This window comes from Cylas formicarius, unplaced genomic scaffold (genome assembly GCF_029955315.1).
Source record: "Cylas formicarius isolate icCylForm1 unplaced genomic scaffold, icCylForm1.1 PGA_scaffold_6__28_contigs__length_40554024, whole genome shotgun sequence".
Lineage (NCBI taxonomy): Eukaryota > Metazoa > Arthropoda > Insecta > Coleoptera > Brentidae > Cylas > Cylas formicarius.
Window position 1 is genome coordinate 25,110,116 of NW_026844347.1, and position 17,358 is coordinate 25,127,473.

General features: G+C 33.5%; 1 protein-coding gene across 1 annotated transcript in view; it reads left to right on the forward strand.

Moving 5' to 3' along the window:
• LOC132703788 (fringe glycosyltransferase) overlaps positions 1-17,358 on the forward strand; it is a 128,000-nt gene that overhangs the window by 6,952 nt on the left and 103,690 nt on the right. Inside the window, exons 3-4 of the mRNA XM_060673261.1 lie at positions 8,545-8,593; positions 13,033-13,135. Coding sequence (XP_060529244.1) covers positions 8,545-8,593; positions 13,033-13,135 — 152 coding nt within the window. The remainder of the gene's footprint in view (positions 1-8,544; positions 8,594-13,032; positions 13,136-17,358) is intronic.

The window sequence follows — 17,358 nt, forward strand, 5'->3', positions numbered from 1 at the left end:
AAAAGTATAAACTGCTGAACATTTTAAACTGGCAAACAAAAATTTGTTTACTTTTTTCAAAAGGCTATATCGGTTATTCACTACCGGTACGCGTTTGCAGGTTTTTTTCTGGTAAACCAGGCTGCATTTTTGTGCAAAATTTTTTTTTTTTGGATTTTATCTATATTTATTTTATTTACAGTAAATAACGATTTTGGGTGAGTTTTAATATTTTTGCAGGTTTTCAAGAAATTACTTTTTTTCACGTAACGTAGACTATGAAAACTTTTACTAAGTATTTCAGTATTCAACCAGTACCCCATATTCATTGAAAAATGCACTGTAAAAATTAGCCGTCATTTCAAAATTGATTTTAATATCATTAAAAAATGGGTATCGATTATGTTAGTTTCGTTACTTTTGGTGTTATAGTTTGTAGGACGTCTATTTTTTATAATTATTCTTGTTTATTTTAAACGGAAATAATATTTTCATATTTCAAACTAATCCTCATAACAAGAGCCAAAAAATAATAAAAGTTGAAAAAATGTATGAAGAAATGATACATTAAAAAAACATTTCAAAAATATAACGCCACCAGCTTAAAATTTTAAATTAATGCTTTGTCTTGTCAGAGAAGCAAACGCTAGACATTACATTATTGATGATCAGCGAAAAAACTAAGCCAAATATGTAATAAAAAATATTAAAAAGACAAATTAAATTATTTAATTTAAAGATTTGCTTTGTGGTCTTTAAAAAGTTTCTTTTATTTCTGTTTTACTTTAACCAAAGAAAAATATGTTTTAACCATTGAACAAATAATTCGGATTTAATTTCTATGTTTGATTTGTGTAAGCATATACCTGCGTTACCCACTTATATTAAACTCTGGTCGTAAGAGTTGAAAAATTGAAACATTCCGCAAATGATAAACCCCATTCTATTGTGTTAGTCAATGGTGGTGCGGTAAAACAAATTCAAAAATTTAAATGGAAACAGAGCTCCACTTAAAAGCACGTAATTAGCAAGCAACTTAAACGTCGCCGTCGCTCTGAGCCGACAACGGTTAATATTTTCGAAGTTGTCGTTAATGGCCGATATTGGGTATCCAAAAAAACTACCAGCCAAAGGCGGAGACCGATTGCACTTGAGGCCTAAAGACGGCTGTACAAATAATTAACACATGGAACTTCTCATAAATAAAATAAAACTCTTTGGCGCTGTCTGTTGGTGACGAGTATTACGTACGTTAAAACAGACATCGACGGTTACGCAGCATTTAATGGTGGTGAACGTCTGGATAACGGTCGGAATAATTCCCTTCGGTCCTATAGGGAGATTACCAGACATGTTTCGTGAAAGTGTCAAAAAAGATATTATCTCCCAGAACACAATAAAAAACGAATTACTTTGACTGTACCCGAAAAAAACCTTTTTGTACGGCACCGATCCAAACAGTTTTCCGTAACAACTTCTTCGCTAAGCGGCTTTGGACGGGAATTTTCCTTTGTGATACACGTAATTTTCTTACTTGCTTTTCTTTTAACGCCGTAAAAGTTGAATCGCAGCTAAAGTCGGTTCGGTGCCACTGTTAAATATAAAGCTGCTTATATACTCCTTTGTATATCTCGACGATCGCGTTCTAAAGTTTTTGCGGTGATTATTAATTTCGTGAAAGTTATAAACTTGGTTTGTGTTCGAGTAGGAATACTTTAGAGTGACCGTGCATATACAAAGCATGACTTGGGCGTTACCCATTTTGTGTCAACCAAAACTTACAAACATTTTTGTGAATTATTGTCAGTATTTTTAATTTGTCACCAACCTGTCACGATTAAACAGAAAAAGCAGGTTGAAACTTTAAAGATCTGAAACTTTCACACATTTTGCACTCGAATTCTACTCTGTACATATATTGTTTGAAGGGGCGGAGCTAAAGGGGCATAATTTCGGATGACTGATAATCATATTAGTGAAGGGTAAAGACCTGAGTGGCGGTTAAGATTATATGGGTGCTTATGGATTTCTATAGATGCTCGGATTTTTCGTTGGTAGAAGAGTTGATTACAGTTGATGCAAGAATTTGGTTTTATCCAATAAAATTTTATGTCCGATTTCGTGATTGTGCTCAGCATCTGCTAATGAGTTTATTTGAGGAGAAAGCCCTCGAGACCTCCCATCTAAAACCAAAATTATGGAAACGTGACGTTGATGGATCTTGTGTTATTTGGCCTCATGTTCCCATCTAAACTCTCTACACCTTAAGATACGTTAAGAAACTAATAATAAGCTTCCATTCTTAGATATGTTTATCAATGGAAAATTCTGTTTACAGAAAACCTACGCACACAGATCGATATCTTAATGCATTGTCACATCACCATTTGCCCCAAAATCATCGGTTATCAACTCTGTTATTTACAGAGCCGTAACACTATGTCAACCGTCACTGAACCCAGAATTAAAACTTACACCTATATCCTTTCTAATAATTTCAACATTAGAGATATTAAGAGTTCCAGCGCAAAATATACTTTACCACAACCTTCCAAAGACAATGAGTCCGAAAGTCATTGTTGTCGGTCTTTAAATTCAAAACATTACTCTCAAAAAGACAAAATTCTCTTTGAGATACCTCGAGTTTACAGCATTTCATGCATGTTCTTCAAATAATACATTGGAGAGACTGGACGAAATATATCAACTAGGCTCAAAGAACATGAAAAAGTCTTTAGACTACGACAAATAAACTCATCAGCAGTTGCCGAACACAATGAGGAAACTGGACATCAAATCTTCGATAATATTAAAATTTTTGCATGTAACCAATTCTTCAACCAAAGAAAAATCAGAGAATATATGGAAATAGATAAACAACTAAGGAATCTTAACCGCGACTCAGGTTTTTACCTTTTACCAATACGGAAATCAGTCATGCACCTCCTTTAGCTCCGCAGCAGCAGTTTAAGTTAGGCTCTGAGGAAGCCAACAGGAAGATTTGCGAAACGCCAGCAAGTTCGATTCATCAACAACCGATGCAGGAGGAATCCAAAAGATTTGTAAATAGTTCAGTAAAATTCACTAATTTTAGACCTCAGCCAATCAAAACAATATCCAGAAATTTGAAGGTTACCATTCCGATACCAGAAACTGGTGATCTCTTTCCGAATGAGTTTGAAAGAGTGGTTATTTTTTTTGTCTGTTAAATTTCAACAATTTTATTATGGCCTCGTTAGAAACAGCTATAATTTATATAAAATCAGCGGTAATTTGTGGGTTATATATTAATTAAAAATGAAATGCTCTTTCCAGCGGCGCATTTGCCGCTAACCCTTTCCAGTTTTCCGCACTCTTTAAACACACTTATTATCACTAGGCACATGTAAGCTGCTGTGCGTATCGCGTATTAATGAGGAACACCAAAGATGTGTTTAATTGTTGAAAATTTGTGACGTTTTCTGATAGTTCTGGTTATTTATTAATTGACAGAAAACTATCCTTCAACGATTACGTCACCTTCGTAATTAACTTTGGTCTCCGGCTGCTTGGGAAACTTACCGATTGGAAAAAATAATGTTTTCATCTACTATTTTATAAATCAGAAAATTTTGTCGCAACGAACATCGAAAATGAAAGCATCTCCGAGGAAGTCACAATTTCTTTCTTCTTCTGCTGGTACTGTCTGATACCGTTTTTGGGTAAAGATTAATGTCATTCTCACTTCTGGTAAGTTTCATCAGTCAAGGTGGTAGATGATGTGAATCTCTTAGCGAAGAAATCCGCCAGGGAAAGAATTGAACCTAAACCGTCTTGTCGACCTCTCACACGACTTTAACCAATGATATTCCTAAAATTAGACAGTAAATACGTCAATACAAGACGGTTTACCTGACACTGTGACATCAGTAAGCATCATGGCCTTATTGAGAACCTTGTATCTAGGACTTGGGTCCAGGAGGATGATATTGCCATGCGGGTTTTGTATCAGCTTGGAGCTTTAAATAGTGTAGGCAACAATATTTTGGGATAACCTCTCTAGAACCAGAGACTAACAAAAACATTCCTGGAGTGTTAGCAGTACACATCTGCTAAGTGATGGGGGTCACAGTACAACCATAGTGCTAGAGGATCGAAACTTAAGTCCTGTAAAAGAGAAAAAAAACAAACCCAGTATTATCAATTTTTGAGGTGCGCCTTTAAATTTCAGCAATAGAGAAATGACTCTGAAATGGCTCCCCAACAAAGTCAGAAATCCCACTTACCTAAATCCTCTCGTTGCTTAAAAAACGGCAACAACCGAAACGTCGGCACGCGTTCTCTATCTTACCGGCCGATTTAGCAAACAAATCATCCAAACCCAAAAGCCGTGTGCCGGTCTAAACAAATATCGGAAAACGCAATCTCTTATTGTCGGTCGCATAATGACGACACAAGTTGAACGCGTGTTACTCGTGGGAAAGTCGAAGGTACCCCCGTGGGACCGTTCTTATCCTCCGGTCATAAATCGGTAAAGCGAGACCCTCCGTTTCCCCCTGATATTGTTAATAGCGCCGGAACAATATGCTGCTGCTTGTCGGTTTCATGAGCGTATTTATTAGGTGTACGTAGAGGTCTGGGGGGCGGCTGGCCGCCGGGACTCAATTTGTCTCTGGGAATGATAGAAAGTGATTTTACGAGCGGGATGATCGATGTAACTGTGCCCGATATACGTAACTAATATTATTAACAAAAACGGATTTTTAAGTAAATAGGGTATAAAATCGATTATTTAAGTTTATAATGTAAATGTCCCACTTTTGTTTTGTATTTTACATTAATAGTTATAAATTAGAATATTACGGAAAAATTTGTATCGATAAGCAAGATAAGTTGAACATGATAGAGAGGATTTAGGTGGTTTACTAAACTCTTAGGTATTTAACTGTACTGCAATTGACCATTGCTAACGAACATAACTATGGTTCAATATATAATAAAATATAATTGTAAATATTTTTAAAATGTTGGTTTTCGTTCCTTTTATGCTACACCAAGTGACCGTTTCGGAGAAAAGTGTTAAATCGCTTTTGCGATCGAACTTTGTATTAAATCATAAGAGAGAGAATAGTTAAGTTGCAAACCAAATCGAAAGAGAGATTTTTTAGGGACAAGAATTATTTAAAAGTGTCTTCTAAGGTTAGGAATAATCTTCTCTAGTGGATTTTAAACAGCGATTACACGAAAAATACAACCGCCTCTGTTCATACAAACCCAAACTAAACTCTCGAGCGGCTTCTGTATATTTGCCTAGCACAGTTCCCACAGATTGTTTATAAATTTCGAGTAGCGAAGTGGTTTAACGACTGATTCATAATGCCTCTTGAAAACTTAATTTGTCTCCACGTTGTGGCGGACATATGGTATTACGTTTTCATTTTTGATGCAAACCTGTGCCTGGGGTTGTTACGTCTTTCGACATGTTTAATTTGAATGTTTTAAGGTTCGAATAGAGGAGGCTGAAGGTTTTTTCTATATTTTTTAACAAATGTGACAAGTATTTCAAATATATACAAGATATCAAATGAAATTGTTCAATTTGATAAGAAATGATATTCTCTTTGTCCCTGCAAAAATTATAATTAACCAAACTAAGCAGGAACTGAAAAAATAGATTCCAGCAATTCGCATTTTATCTGTTGCCGGTGCCTTCGTTAGTTGAGGTTAGCATTATCATAACAACATTATTAATGTTTTTTGTGCATGTTCTTATTCTCGTTTTCCTGTTTTTGATGCCTCAAATCTAAACAAAACTAGAGTCGGTTTAACGGTGAATTTTCGTGATAATTTTTACGAAGTTGACATTAATACATCTCTCTGTGCAACTTTCAAAGATATGTCATATGCTAAGGATATTTATGATTTTCGGCTACGTGCTATTACTTGAAAGTAAGTGTGAAAGTCGCCGTAGTTATTTGTACGAAAAACTTATTTTCTTTCTTTTTCAAACTCATTTCCCGAGAAAAGTTCTAAAATGAAAAATGTTATGCGGGTGATAAAGAGATACGACAAGAATGTAACAAACGGCAGTCGGTCGGTGGGTCGAAGACACGAACCCCATCTAAAAAGTATCAGGTAACATTTTAAAAGCAATATCTGATGTCTAGCATATATGTTTGTAATTAATGGACTTGTTAAGAATGTTACACGTGGCTATCTTTGGAAGTTTTAATCTACTCTGTCTGACGGAGGATTTTTAACAAGTCCCATCGGAAGAATTTCACAATTAAAATTTAATAAATAAAAACGTCAGTTCTCAGTATTAGTGTATTCCATAAAAACTAACGTTTATTCATAATTGGCTGAAATTATAAATGATCAATTTGGTTAAAACAAAAACAGTTTTTGTGTCCTAGTAAAATTACTTTACTTTTGGCTAGTTTAAACTAATAATATGGGGGGTTCTATGGTTAGTCAGTCCCTGAGGCGTTATGGACTCAAGAATCAGTCTAAATATTTAGTTTAGAATATTATCACAATTTTATTTGATTTTCCCAGACTCAAGTTACGACTTGTAAGTCGATATGTTGACGTTCTCGGTTTTATCAGTTTGTGCGATTTTGTTTGCTTTGATACTTACATTTACGCAAGTTCTATAGCCATAAACCAGTGGCTTTTGTAGGAACTTTGCTTGCGCCGGATCTTAATGTATTATTATTGAATTGGTGTGGCTAAGATCTCCATTAGAATTTTTGAGAAACAAAAATAGTCTTATTTCATTTGTTATTTTGTTGAAGATTAGGATAATTTATTTGTAATGCAAATTATTTATATATCCTCAGTATACGAGAGTTAAATGAGATGTGAAGTACTCTAGTTAAAAATAATACCCTTTTGTTATTAACCTTAACTCACATGGCTCCCTAGCAAACCCTTACTGTCAGTGGTAACAATAAAACCCTCAATTATCGAAAAATTGTTCTAAGTTTTGAAGTTTATGATAAATGTGATATTTTCTATTAAAAGTTATACATATTACCTACATGGACGGATGATCCCAAATTTGACACCATAGAAGCAATGCAAAAACACTGCAGGCGATCAAAACCATACTTAAAGCAAATCCACTGTAACACCTGTCGATATTTGACCTACCTGGCAGGTATAGGTAACCTAAAATAACACATCAAGTACGATTTTTTTCCGCGCGGTCATGTTTGTTCAAGCTCCTCTGTTTTCGTAGGACCCGCTGTTATAAACTAGAAAAAGCACTATCGTATGTAAATGTATATCTTGAAAAACATCGATAAACACATTAGTACAAGATTAAGAATAATAGTGATATTTCGAGAAGACTCCAGTGTAAAAAAACATACTTAATATCAATTTTTTGAATCAAATATTATAGAAATAAAATTTTAACGAACTCCAAAATTTCAAGTAAATTACCGGCCTTGAGCTTAATTAATTAATATTTGTTATTAACTGATTAATATTTCTTACCTGATTGAATTATTCCGTTTTCTTTTCTTTTTTCGTTTAGGTTTTCCATGCAGTTATGTTTCTCTCTTATTTCCCAACATTAAACTATCCCTACAAGATTTTCTTAAACATTTAAAATTTTCAATTTTTTATCGTCATCACTATCTGGCAAGTGTTTTTCCAGCGGTAGTAATCAATTTATATCTATTATCTCTATCTACAGGCAAATGTTTAACATTTTTAAGTAATCAAATACATTGGATGGTTATGGAGTAAAGGTGCAAGATGTGAATCAGTGTAGGATTTTCATAAAAATCCTACACTGATACATAAAAATAATTATTAGTAGTAGTAACTTTAATTTCTGTTATTATTTATATATATTCGCCAAACTATTTATTTTAAGGGATTTTTGAGGGTATTAGGAGCGGCATGCGATTTTTTTATACCATCTCAATGACAGGCAGTACAACTTGAAGCGCAATCAACATATAAATTAAGAAAATGCCGCCATTAAAGTTAGTTTTTACAGCCGCGCTGAAAGTGGTCCCATAAAAACGGAATAAAAATTTTCTTTTGCTCGCGACGCGGTTCATTTAAATGTTAAAATTTGTTAAAAGATGTTATTACCCGTTAATTGGTTTTAGTTTTCGAGTTTTATTTTTGCAGGGGGCCGGGGACGCTTATTGGGTCGGTTTTGCGCTTTTCGTCGGTGTCAATAAACCCATTACGGTCGACGGTCGGTCGGTTTTTCGGCGAATAATGGCTATTTTGATGACTTTTAATTAGGCCTCCCACCGGTGTTTAATAAACATGGATTTACTACGCCGCTTTACTTCATCAATTACTTTTGAGGTAGACTTCTTGCCAAAATGCAATTGCGAATCGTATTTAGCCAAATAATTTTTAAGTATTGCTTATTAAGTTTGGTTAACTTTGCCTTTAATATAGAATTAATTCTCTGTATTATTCAAAGAACAGTGGCAGTTGAACTTGTTCCAAAAATTATTAATGAATCGGGGAAATATTATTAGATTCCCTCTATCGCTCCCACCATTTTTCAATTGCAGTTTAGCTTTTACACTCCTTTATTTCTTGTTTCAGACGTGGTTCTTTACCGACACGGAAGACCAGGATTTTCAACAGAAAACAAGTAAGTAAAATTTAACAATTTGATATTAAATTACAACAAATATATTTTTTGCATGTGTTGCTTACAACATTTTTTCTTAGATCTTTACATTAAAGTAATCGAATTTTATACTGACTAATCCAAATAATTAAATAAAATGTTTGCACTAGACAAAAAGTAACCAATTATTCGTTACACGAACAGTATTTAGTATAAAACGGCTTTTTTTGCATATTGAGTGATGTTCAGTAACTGACTGAAAAGTTCTAGTGATTAACAAGTAGTGAAAAACTTCAGAAAACTCAATTTCAAAATCGGAAGCTGCCAGATAATCGGATAGCTTTTTTTTGTATTTCTATTATTTGCTAATGCTAGTGAAAAATGTTTGTTTATTCGTTCTATTTATATTTTATAGCACCGTTGTGCAAATTGTTCTTCGATTTTAGCTGATCATGAACATCGAAGAGCTAGAAAATTAATTCTATTAGTTATAATATATCTCATATATAAAAAGACTAAAAAGACTACTAAAAGACAATACGTGTATGTTCATTTTTAGGTACTCACCAAATGTTTCTTTTTTATACCACATCTAACACTCTTATTATTTTAGATACTGCTGCTCCGGCAGAATAGTAATGTAAGTGCATTTAAAAAAAAAATTGAGTCCTTAAATGGTTTAATATATACGGTAAAACAAACAACTGATCAATATTTAACTTACTAATACAACTTTTTGAAAGTCATAATTATGCATGCAAATTTTTAGGGATAAATACCAAAATTTCATTTTGGTTTTTTGGTTAGTTCATTTTAGTTTGCCGGAGCAGCGACATGTTAGCGATACCATAGGTTGCGAACTGTATTTGTCCTATAATATTAATCAAATGAATTTGACACAATTTAATTCATGACACTGAATTTGTGATGTCGAATACAGTCAAACTGAGTTTTATTGACAGCCTTGTAGCTATTAGATAATAAATGAACTTTAAATATCGTTAAATTTTTGCGTCTTAGAGGACCATTGCGTTTTCATACGAAATGATGTTCTGCGCACGCCCTTAAATGTTACAAACTTGACTCTATTTTCCTTCCAAATGGCCGATCTTTGGAAACTTAACTCGTTGTTTCCCTGATAATATGTGCTCAGCATATTTGCACAAAATAATGCCAAGAAAATGTGACATCCACACAGCCATCTAATTGACGAAGTATTAGCCATGTTGACTGTTGAGCGCTGCAAGGCCTCATTGGTTGATTGCGAGTTGCGAAATGACTCGCGCATGCAGCATCTATGTACAGGGTGTCCCGAAATTAGACGTCAATATTTTATTCGCCCTAAAATAGAGTTAAATTAGGGTCCATTTAAATATTTCCTTGGACTATTTGGTAAGTTTTTTAAGCTCTGTCTAATTAATTGAAACTTAGTATTGGATTATCTTGGGAAAAATTTACCCCAATTGATTTTTAGTATCTTATAGATAGAGCGCAAAATTACAAAGTTTTATTTAAATATCTTTTTAATATCTTTTAATTTAAATTGTTTACATATTTTCAAAAATCCAAAATCAGAGTTTAACTTTGATCCAGAGTTTTTGTTAAATCGTCATAAATGACATGTAACCGAGTATAGGCGATAGACTTAGTACTGGACGACTAAGAAATTTTTGATGCGAGGATCTGAAAGACTTTTTTGCGCCGATTAACTCACATTTATGCTGAACAGCGACCCGAAACGGATGCGGTAAATATTCGCGAGATTCTGCATAAAAACGCGAACCTAATAAATAGCGTGCACGCGTGGCATATCAAATGGCCATCGGCTACGACGAAGAAAAGACGGCGGCTTCCCGTCGATGCCTTCCTGAGTGGAACGAATGTTCCACCACGCAGGTGCCGCACCACGGTTCACTAGGTGCCCGCATTTTTGCCTCTTGGTGTATGCCACTTGGGCTTTGCTTCTTTGCTTGGTTCTTGCGGCATTGTCAATGCGCGCTGGTAGAGGCTGGTAGAGTGATTCAATTTTAATCTTCTGTTTTCGAGTTGAGAAAATTTGCAACATTGTATTCGAAAAGTGCGAGGAGCCAACATACAGTACAGGGTATCTGGTAAAGAAGTACCAGCAACAATACGCGTAATTACGTCAAATATCAATTTGGACAGAATTAGGATCGAGGGAGTTGTATTATTCGTTAGTGCCCTAATATTATATTTTTAATATTTGTGGAAATAGGTACAATTTGGCAACGCTACTGTAAAATTTTTAACTGATTTGAAATTCAAGCGTATTGTGGTTTTGACGTTTTCATTTTCACGCCACATTTAAGGATTCACTTGTTGTTTATTGTTGTGTAATTGTTGCGATTTCCAGCCACTTGGGCTTTATATCAGTTTTGAATTTGTCACTTACCTAAAACCCAATAACAATTGTATGCTCTTTAAGTATGCGGTTGTATATAACACCACGAGAAACACCTACAATAGTAATAATAAGACTACAAACAGTAATCTATAAACAAGAAAGGAAAAAGACTAACAACTAAAGTACTCTTCTACAGGCATTTAATTACAAGATATTCCGTTAACATTTTTTTAAATGCACATAAATTATCACACATTTTTATTTTTTTCGGTAAGAGGTTAAAAAATCGCACACCACTTACACTTGGGATTCTATAAGAACTATTAAATTTTGCATAAGGAACTCTAAAGTCTTCTTTATAACTTGTATTCACTGAGTGAAAAACACATAAACACACATGTCAAACACATATAGACCTTACAATGTTAAAATATTAATTTTTTTTAAATATTTTTTACAAATAGTAGATTTGTCGAATCAGTCGATTATCCCTATAAAATTATACCATACCTAAGTCTACTCTCAATATAATTTTTGTGATTCTTTTAAAATATCATTCTTGTTATGTAGTAAATAGATGTTGGCTTCCAACCCCGATACCAAAGAAGAGCAATGAATTTTAAAATTTAAAAATGTTTTTATCTATGAATATTCCAAGAAACTTTACATCATGCACCGATCGAAGATCTTCAGTATTGATACGGCTTTTGGCTACGATGGAAGTTATTATCATTAAACCAAGAGTTGACTTCATTTAAAACCACATTGCATTTGTCTTCTTGACATGAATTCGTCATAGATATCGTAAAGTCATCAGCAAACTTTTTCAAATGTTGTTTTCTCGTGGTCCGGACCACGCAAGGTCTCTAAACCGTCAATGTTCAAGACTTAAGTTAAGTTATGTCAAGTTGAAGTTCGAAGGCACGAATGGAACCAATAGATTCCGATCGGCAAATTACGGTAGCTGTAGGACTTCACTCATGACGCTGATAATACATACCGTTTCAAAGCTAACTTAAAAATATATTGAGAAGGGACATTCTTAGACAGTTATTTCAAATCTCATATTTTGACAAAAACTAATTAATTGTGCCGCGAAAATTTCACTCGAGATCAATTTTCGCTGTAGTTACGGCCTCTCATCGAATTTAATATGGTCTAGACTAAATGAATGAATTGGTATAAATATCAAATAGATAAAAATTGAAATAGCCAGCCAAAGGTGCCTGAAATCAGTTTCACAATCAAGACGATTTTTCGTCGCGGAAGAAGACTCTGAATAAAAGTATTTTTTTCGTTCATTTCCGCAGAAAATGCAAGGCATTTTCGTAGCGGCGGCAGCGCCACCATTAGTCACGCACAATGCAAAAGGCGGAAAGCACGCTAATGCACGTCAACATGTGCGTTTAGTGGGGTGTCGTCATTTTTTTCAGCGTTAATAAAAAAAGTGTAACTAGATATCTATAGTGGCAATGACCTCTAACGTAAAAGCGGCGCGCCAACAGTTGAATGATTCTAGTATCCGGCAGATGCATTCTGCGCACTTACTCATTTGTTTTTAGAATCAGATAGAAAAATATTCATCAATTTAGCTGCATAAGTAGTTACTGTTGACTAGTACTGGTATTTCTAACTTTTGTTTGAAAAGTTTTACGATACATTCGTGCTAAAAAATGGAAGAAATATTCAACATATTTGTTTGCTGTCAAAGCAACAGTAGCGAATTTTCTAATCTACCTTTCAGCATCCCTTTAAACTTAAACAACAAATAAAACACACTTAGACATACGAGTTTAATATGCATATGTTTCAAGCTCAGAACTGCAGTAACATTTTGGTAAGTTATAAGGGATAGTTGACATTATTGCCTACAATCTAAAAGTTGTATTTTAGGAGACCAAAAAGAGTGAAATAGTTTTGGGGTATATTTAGTTCATACATGTGCCTTTTGCTTTAGTTTGTATTTAGTGCTAGTATCGTGTGAATCTTACTAGTTCAAAACAAACTATGGGGGCGTACTGGCTTCTGTTAGCAACGAATGAAATAGCCATACATTCTATTTAATGTTTTTAATGCTTTATTATTTTCCTTACAGACGGTCACATGATTAATACCAACTGCTCATCTTCTCACAACAGAAAAGCGCTTTGCTGCAAGATGTCCGTGGAGTTCGACACTTTTCTAAGCACCGACAAAAAGTAAGTATCTTCTTTGCTTTGAACATTTTTGCGTTTCTTGCCTGCGTCTGTTTCATCCTAACGAAAGTTATTCGCTATTTTTTTTCTGAAAGCTGTACTAGATGAAAATGTATTTTTCGACTAAAGAATAATGAATAGTTAGTAAATCGAAAAATATAGTAAACGGCACAATAACGCAAACAACTTTTTGCCAATATTCTCGTAAAAATAGTTTTGGAGAGAAAATGTAATGCTATTCGCCAAAAATGTTTTTTTATTTAGTTTGAACAATTCGGGAAAATCGTAAATTCGTTCGTAAATCGTTAGTTAGACTTTACAATAATTTTCTCAAATTTAAAGTCTACCAAACATGATTCCAACGCAATAAACCTTCTTGCGTCAAACCAGCTAAAACTAATGAAGGCAATCCACTTCTAATAACTAACGAACAAAAAAATAAAGAAAATTACGCCGCAGGTATACCGCATCTAATCGCGGCGTTATCATATTCTGATTGAATTAGCTTACAAGAAGCGTGACTAATTGTAACTGGACTCGAAATCTGACTCGCAAGCTTCGTAGAAGGTTGCGGAGCACTACTGTAATATACAGCGTGAACAATTGAAACTCTGCCCTATTGCTCATTATTTAAGGTACGAAGCAAAAGTGCGATCTTGAATTTGTTCAGGGCAACATATCCTGAACTTAATGGAACAAAGGAGATTGGCTAAAGATTCGAATGTTCAAAATAACCATACCTGTAATAATAACAGTCGAATTAACTAAATTTGATGATTGATTTGATTAAAATTGATGCCGTTCAAAAAATCACCTCGTTTGTAGCGATTGTTTGCAATTAGTTTGATCGTAGACCAATAACCTTAAACTAAAGTAGATGCAAACACAAATGATAATACATTTGTTGTTCATGTTAATCATTTAAATTTTAAAAATACTCCAATAACTTAGGAGTCATTTATATTTTTTCACCTTTAATTTAGAATTTGGTACTTGGTAGGCTGGTGGAATATAGTTTCTAGATAGGTTTTAGGCAAATAGCGCAAAAAGTTATAGGCTGTCGCCTGTTAACTGTTGCGTGTTTCATTTTACGGCGAGATAATAATTGATCCAATTTACTCATTTTTAGTCAGTTCTAAAAATATCTCGAATTAAATCAACTGACACAAATAACATAAGCATAAACAACACATTTCGTTAGACACATACTCGGAACCTTTCCCCAAATTTTAGCATTGTTTCGTTCTAATAAATAAAATAATTAAAAAAAAATTGTAGCAATTTAATCTATCGTTAAGACACTATTAGATAAATTTGTTAAAACCAAAAGTGTGCCTTATTAATACTGCCATTTAAAGCCATATCCGCGTTTAATTTGATTTTAAAAGCACAAGCAGGTCGTTCGTGCAGCAGCATTAAGTAACTGCAGAGTAATTTAAAATAACTGTAGCGTCTAAATTAGAACAGTTGGCAAGAACGTGTTCTTTCTTATATAGCCTTTCCGATTTCTGGCGGCTCTCGTTAAATAAAGTAATTTTTTTAATTTAAATGGTCTTAATCGCAGTCGAAATGCTGGTAAAATTGAGAATTTGGAAATGGATAAAACAATTAGTTCTTGTTGCTCAAAGGAGTCAGATACGCAAGTTCCAATATTTTAGTCCTTTATGTACTTTTAGCAAATTTAAGATCTTTAAATACTTACTTCAGGTTAAAAATTATTTAAAAAAATATTATTGGATGTTTTTAACTGATTCATATATTGATGTTTGTTATATTAAACATTAACCACTGGAAACCGTTACAAATTTTCATCAATTCCTTCCTATATATGTAAATGTTTCAACCCAGTTAACGGTTTTCCGATTTTTGCATCTAGGTTTGGCTCAACTCTGCAGTAGCTTAGCTAGTTTTTTCTCTGGAAACCGAATGGGGAAAACTTTCAAAAGTACCAAAACGAAGGATGTTAAAATTCTAAAAATACTTACGTTGTTTTATTATATTTAGTACACATCTTTTAAGCAAGAAAGGGCATTTTTTGGTCCAAAACATTTTAATTTTTTTTTATCTAAAATTATTGTTTATTTTTATTTTTTAATTAATTGAAGTCAGTTCTGAAAAAAATATTTCCGAAAGTTTAGCTGAATACCAAAAATTATTTAAAAAATTTTATCTATTTTTCGGCCTTTCCTTTTATTCGAATTTCGAATACACTATAAAAAACAAAGCATTCGCGGACCATTGTTTATATGACTTTTTCTTTTAAAAATCCTTTAACAGTCTCATTTTTAAACACCAGATTTTAGTATTAGTATTATGATTAATTATAATTATTAAATGTATTAGAGGATAAAATGTTATTGGCTTTTGTTTATTGTTTCTTACGCATGTTAACAAATGAACCACACTTTGTGATATTCACCACGGCAGTGGTTACCGTAATTTTGGAAAACTTCTCGGAAGTACAAGCATTAGTTTTTCAAATAGTTCCTTTAAATTCCTTTTATTTTTAAAAACCCTTTGGTTATTTTTCAGGATAGCTAAAAAATTAGAAGCACGATTTTGTTATTGGATTATATCAAATTGAAAAAGACTAACTGCGAATTTTTGTAATGGATTGGATATATGGACCATGCAATAGTAACTTTACTATTGCTACATTCACGCACTCATTACCCAACAGGTATCACTGTAATTTTCGATATTGAAACGAGATTAAATTTATCGATAACGGTGGCGATTTTCGTCAGCTCATCAGACCCGATTGCAGATATATCGATAAAAACGATAATGAGCAACTGCCTTTTTATTTTCATTTTTATTTTCACTGTGCGTATTACCACTCGCCACTTTTCGCCCTTATCAGATCCCGTGTAATTTAGGTTCGATCCAAGGCCATCGTCGATGGACCGAGTAAACGCTCTTCATTATTTTTCTTCGCCGCGGAAGGTGTGTTCGGTGTCGTGTGAAATCGACTAAATTGAAACAGCGACTGTAAATCGATTTCATGGTTAAATTCGTAGAAAATTCTGTTTGCGGTGGAAAAAAATAACGTCGGATCCGACCAACCTAGGTGGCGCGCCGTTCTTTATTTCCGACTTAAGTGACGTTTGGGCGTCAATTATCTAAGAACTAGTTCATAGTTTAATGTATCAATCGTGATATCGTGGTTACCAGATCGTTTAGAATAAATGCAGAATAATGGGAAGAAAGATTTTAAAATACCGAACTTTGTCTATATTTGACTTAACTACAAAACATTTTTATCACTTTCTGTTATTAAGTGTACACCACGGAATACTAGGGTTAAGAAGTGTTACCTCAGAATAGAAATAGGAAAGCGGTTCCGCCATACAATGACCTGATGAAGTATTTCAAGATGGGGTATATCAATAAAACAAATTAATTTAATATCAACTAAACTTGGGCGGATTCATTTAAGTACCCATATTTTTTGTATTGCATTTTAAACTCTATTTAAATATAATTTCTATTTTAAAACTCTTTTTGATTTCACATTGCATAACACAAAAGCATCTCCGATTAAAATTTATTAGGGGCTTAATGGAATTACAAATATTTTTAAAGAATTATATTTAAGATTATTTAGATTTTGGAGTTTATCACCCAATAAAAAGAAACCCAAATGCCAAAGGCACCTAAATGACATCACGTAAAACCTAAATAACATTAGAAACACAAAAATTGGTAAGTAAATGAATTTAAATAAAATACAGAAAATATTAAAAAGGAAGAAGGCAAGATACGGGAAAAATTGAATGAGAGAGAGAAATAAAAAAATTGCACCATGATGGTTTGTTATAAAAAAATTATAAACTTTCTTCGGTATCTTGTAGAAATGTCTTTGTACCACATTGAAAATATGCAGAGGAATTTCCTAAAATTTTCTTCCCACCATGTACGATGTCGCCATCCGACTAGCGGCATTCCCACAGAATGACCTACTTATATGATTAAATGTTCCCTCTCAGTTAAATAACCAAAAGTATCTTTCTATTTCATCTTTATATAAGTTATGTTAAGTTAATTATCCACGTTCCTTTAAGAACTATTAATCGCCAGTATTTATCTATTAATGACTACAAACAATTTTCTATTATTTTCTTATGAGCAAAAGCCTTTTCTAAAATGAAACACATTCGTTAAATCTAATCCTGCCTTTTTTACTTTGATTCAACTCTTGGCCGAAACAGACCGAAAGGAATGCT